The sequence below is a fragment of the Alligator sinensis genome, unplaced genomic scaffold (genome assembly GCF_000455745.1).
Source record: "Alligator sinensis unplaced genomic scaffold, ASM45574v1 scaffold628_2, whole genome shotgun sequence".
Lineage (NCBI taxonomy): Eukaryota > Metazoa > Chordata > Crocodylia > Alligatoridae > Alligator > Alligator sinensis.
In genome coordinates, this window is record NW_005841833.1 from 4,579,377 (window position 1) to 4,582,929 (window position 3,553).

General features: G+C 49.6%; 1 protein-coding gene across 1 annotated transcript in view; it reads left to right on the plus strand.

The window, feature by feature from the left end:
- VPS33A (VPS33A, CORVET/HOPS core subunit) overlaps positions 1-1,989 on the plus strand; it is an 11,826-nt gene extending 9,837 nt beyond the window's left edge. Inside the window, exons 10-13 of the mRNA XM_006015258.3 lie at positions 95-232; positions 844-981; positions 1,141-1,309; positions 1,549-1,989. Coding sequence (XP_006015320.1) covers positions 95-232; positions 844-981; positions 1,141-1,309; positions 1,549-1,742 — 639 coding nt within the window. The 3' untranslated portion in view covers positions 1,743-1,989. The remainder of the gene's footprint in view (positions 1-94; positions 233-843; positions 982-1,140; positions 1,310-1,548) is intronic.
- Positions 1,990-3,553: the final 1,564 nt, after the last annotated feature.

Genomic DNA, 3,553 nt, shown 5'->3' on the forward strand with positions numbered 1-3,553 from the left:
GTGGCGGGAAATAATTTAGCAGTGCCGAAGCGCGCGCACACAAAATCACACCCTTGGGTTGTGACAGCTGACAGCTTGCTCATTTGTTTTATAGGTTAACAATTATGTTGAAGACTGCATTGCTCAAAAACATCCATTGATCAAGATACTACGGCTCGTTTGCCTGCAGTCAGTATGTAACAGCGGGCTCAAGCAGAAGGTGTTGGACCACTATAAGAGAGAGATTATCCAGGTCAGGCTGTCGTTATTCAGAGTCAATAAATCACAGTGCAAAGCCACATTAAAGCCTCAGCGCTAGACAGCTGCACCCCCTGCACCTCTTCATGTGTGTGATCCTGGGGATTTCTTTGGGACTATTAATGTGTGCAAGCTAAGCACCATTTGTAAATCTTGACAGGATGAAAGCATCCATGCCTGTCTGTTTTTACGCTATTGTTTAGTATCTGAGTGAGTGCAGGTGGGAAGTTTTACAGCCAGTAATTTACTCCCTGAGGGACATTTTAAATCAAAATAGCTCGCTGCTTCCTTTTATTGAAACCAGGTATCACTTTCTCATGTTCTAGTCTATTGTCTATCTGCAGTTTTTGCCTTCTGCCAAAAGGTAGGTAGTTGTGAGCATGTATTTCAGTTCTGCACACTAAGTAGCATCACCCAGTCTTAACAAATTGCCAGAATTGTTTTATTGAATGTTTTGTTTAAAGCATGTCACTTAGGAAACCTTGGTGAGGGCTCTGAGAACTTCAGAACACCCAACTGCTCATTTCCTTTGAAGGAGCTGGTGTAAAAATCACCTGGTTTCACCTCTGCATATATATTGACTGGCACTGCCTCTTCGTGTTACAGACTTACGGCTACGAACATATATTGACTTTAAACAACCTGGAAAAGGCTGGACTCTTAAAACCTCAGACAAGTGGGAGAAACAACTACCCAACCATCAGAAAAACCTTGCGGCTGTGGATGGATGATGTTAACGAACAGGTAAACTGAATATTTTATTGTCTGACTGGTCTGCCCTGAACACGCCGACCTGTGCACAACAGCGGGTGTGGGTGTGTAGGGGTTGTCTTGTACTTGCGTGACTTTGATAACCTTGTTGACTTGCACTCACGCTCCCCTCTCTTCCTTCTCCTTCCCCAGAATCCCAATGACATCTCCTACGTGTACAGCGGTTATGCTCCATTAAGCGTGCGTCTGGCCCAGCTGCTCGCACGCCCGGGCTGGCGTAGCATAGAAGAGGTTCTGAAGATGCTCCCAGGCCCCCACTTCGAAGAGAGGCAGCAACTCCCCACGGGCCTGCAAAAAAAACGTAAGCGCTTGTGTGTGGCAGCTTTTCTCTTTTGGAATAAGCAGGCGTAGCTTTTCCAGGGCGCTCACTGTAGTCACCCCATTACAGATGGGGAAGTTGAGGAGTGGAGGGGGCAGTGCAGCATGGGCCCCAGGCCTGGGTTAGCCCCCTCCCACTAGCACTGCTTCTTTGCAACCCCTCCCCCTTCCCTCCATTTTTCACGCAGCTGACTGACACGCTGCAAACCCCTCTACATGCAGGTCAGCATGGGGAGAATCGCGTCACTCTGGTCTTCTTCCTGGGAGGCGTGACCTACGCAGAGATTGCTGCACTGAGGTTTCTGTCCCAGATGGAAGATGGAGGCACAGAGTACGTCATCGCCACCACCAAGTTAATCAACGGGACAAGCTGGATCAAATCCCTCATGGAGAAGCTGGAGCCAGCCCCTTTCTAGGATCTGAGCACTAGCACCTTCCAAGGCTGCCTGGGACGTGACTGTCTTTGGCCGTCACAGCTGGATGTGAAAAGGCCAAGAGAAGAAGCGGTAGCTGGAGAATGGACTGTGAGTGGGGACTGTCCTTTCTGGGCTAGCAGGTGTCATGGTTGCACTTCCCTCCCTGCATTTCCTGTTTTGTTCTTGCTGTACAGAGAACTAACACCTAAGCCACAAGCAGCTGGAGAGGAAATAAATGGTGACTAAAGCAACTGGTATGCATCTGGTGGTCTTGGAGGTAGGTGGAGGGAAGGTGCTAGTTGCTGGTCTGTCCCCTCCTGCTGCTGTAAGCAGCAGAACAACCCTGCAGGGTCCTGCTACATGGCTGAAGCAATGCAGCTTCTACCCTCTCCCCTGGGAGCCTCCCACAGGCTAATCTCACTCACCTGATCTCTCTCCAAGTTCATCTGTCAGCCTTGCTTGCACCCTCTTGCCTGCATTGATGCCTGCTGCTTTTGAAGCTTTATTCACAGGTAACTTTGGGACCTCCTGCTGTGTCCAGCCAGGGGCATGGACCACGGTGGGCAAGGGCCCTAAGGCCCGCCGCACCAAGGCCCCTACTCCACCAGAACTGAGCAACAGGTCCGCACCTCTTGCTGCCCCAGCAGAGCCTGCTAGAGTTGCCGGCCCCCACAGGCAACGTGGTCCCAACTGCAGCTCCCGCCCCTGCTCTCCCCAAGACAAAACGTAAGGTGTTTGTTGTGGGAGACTCCCTCCTGAGGGGGACTGAGGGGCCAATCTGCCACCCCGACCCCTTAGCCCGGCAAGTCTGCTGCTTCCCGGGGGCCCGCATCCGGGACATTACGGAGAGGATCCCAAAGCTCCTTAAACCGATAGACCACTATCCCATGCTCCTTATTCATGTGGGCACCAATGACACTGCTCGGAGCACTCCCAGCCAGGTCATGAGGTGCTACAGGGATTTGGGAGCGGGGCTTAAGGGTCTGGGGGCACAGGTAGTGTTTTCGTCGATCCTCCCAGTCTCAGGCTATGGGCTGAGGAGGGACAGGAGGATCTATGTGGTCAACCAAAGACTGCAGCGCTGGTGTCGTCAGGAAGGCTTTGGCTTTCATGACCACAGCCCGCTCTTTGGCGAGAGAGGCAGCGAGCTGCTGGGAAGAGATGGCCTCCACCTCTCTCCCCTAGGGAGGAGGCTCTTCTCAGCCAGACTGGCTGACCTGCTCCACCAGGCTTTAAACTAAGCCCGCTGACCCCTCCTGAGATGGATTGACAGCCTTAAAAAACAAAAGGAACACACAAGATCGGCCCTGATTGGTAGTTACTCTGTGCAGTCAGTAGTGTTACATATTTTCCCACACCTTTTTTATCCCTAATGTGTTTATTGTGGGCTATGGCAGCAAAAGCATGTACTCAAAAATAAGCATGGTATCTCTGCATGTGGAACAGTCATTCTGGGTCACTGCTCTCATGGTAAATGGCCTGCTACATGAGTGTTTAAGAATAATAACCTCACATACCCCATTAGATCAGGCACTTAATCTCATAGGTTAAAATAATTTACTTTGGAGTTACTGCACTTCAGAGCTTCATCAGTCTTTTAACATTAGAAATGAAAACAGCCGAAGGGAGAGTGAAAATGTTTATCAATGGCTCTCACTCACTAAACTAATACACTCATTATCAAACTCATTATATAATTACCCTTGTAAAAAAGGATTTAACATCATCTGCTGGATAAATCTGAGTAAAACACAAGCTTTTACAATCCCAAATTAAAATTCTAAAAGCACTATATTTAAATTCCCAATAAC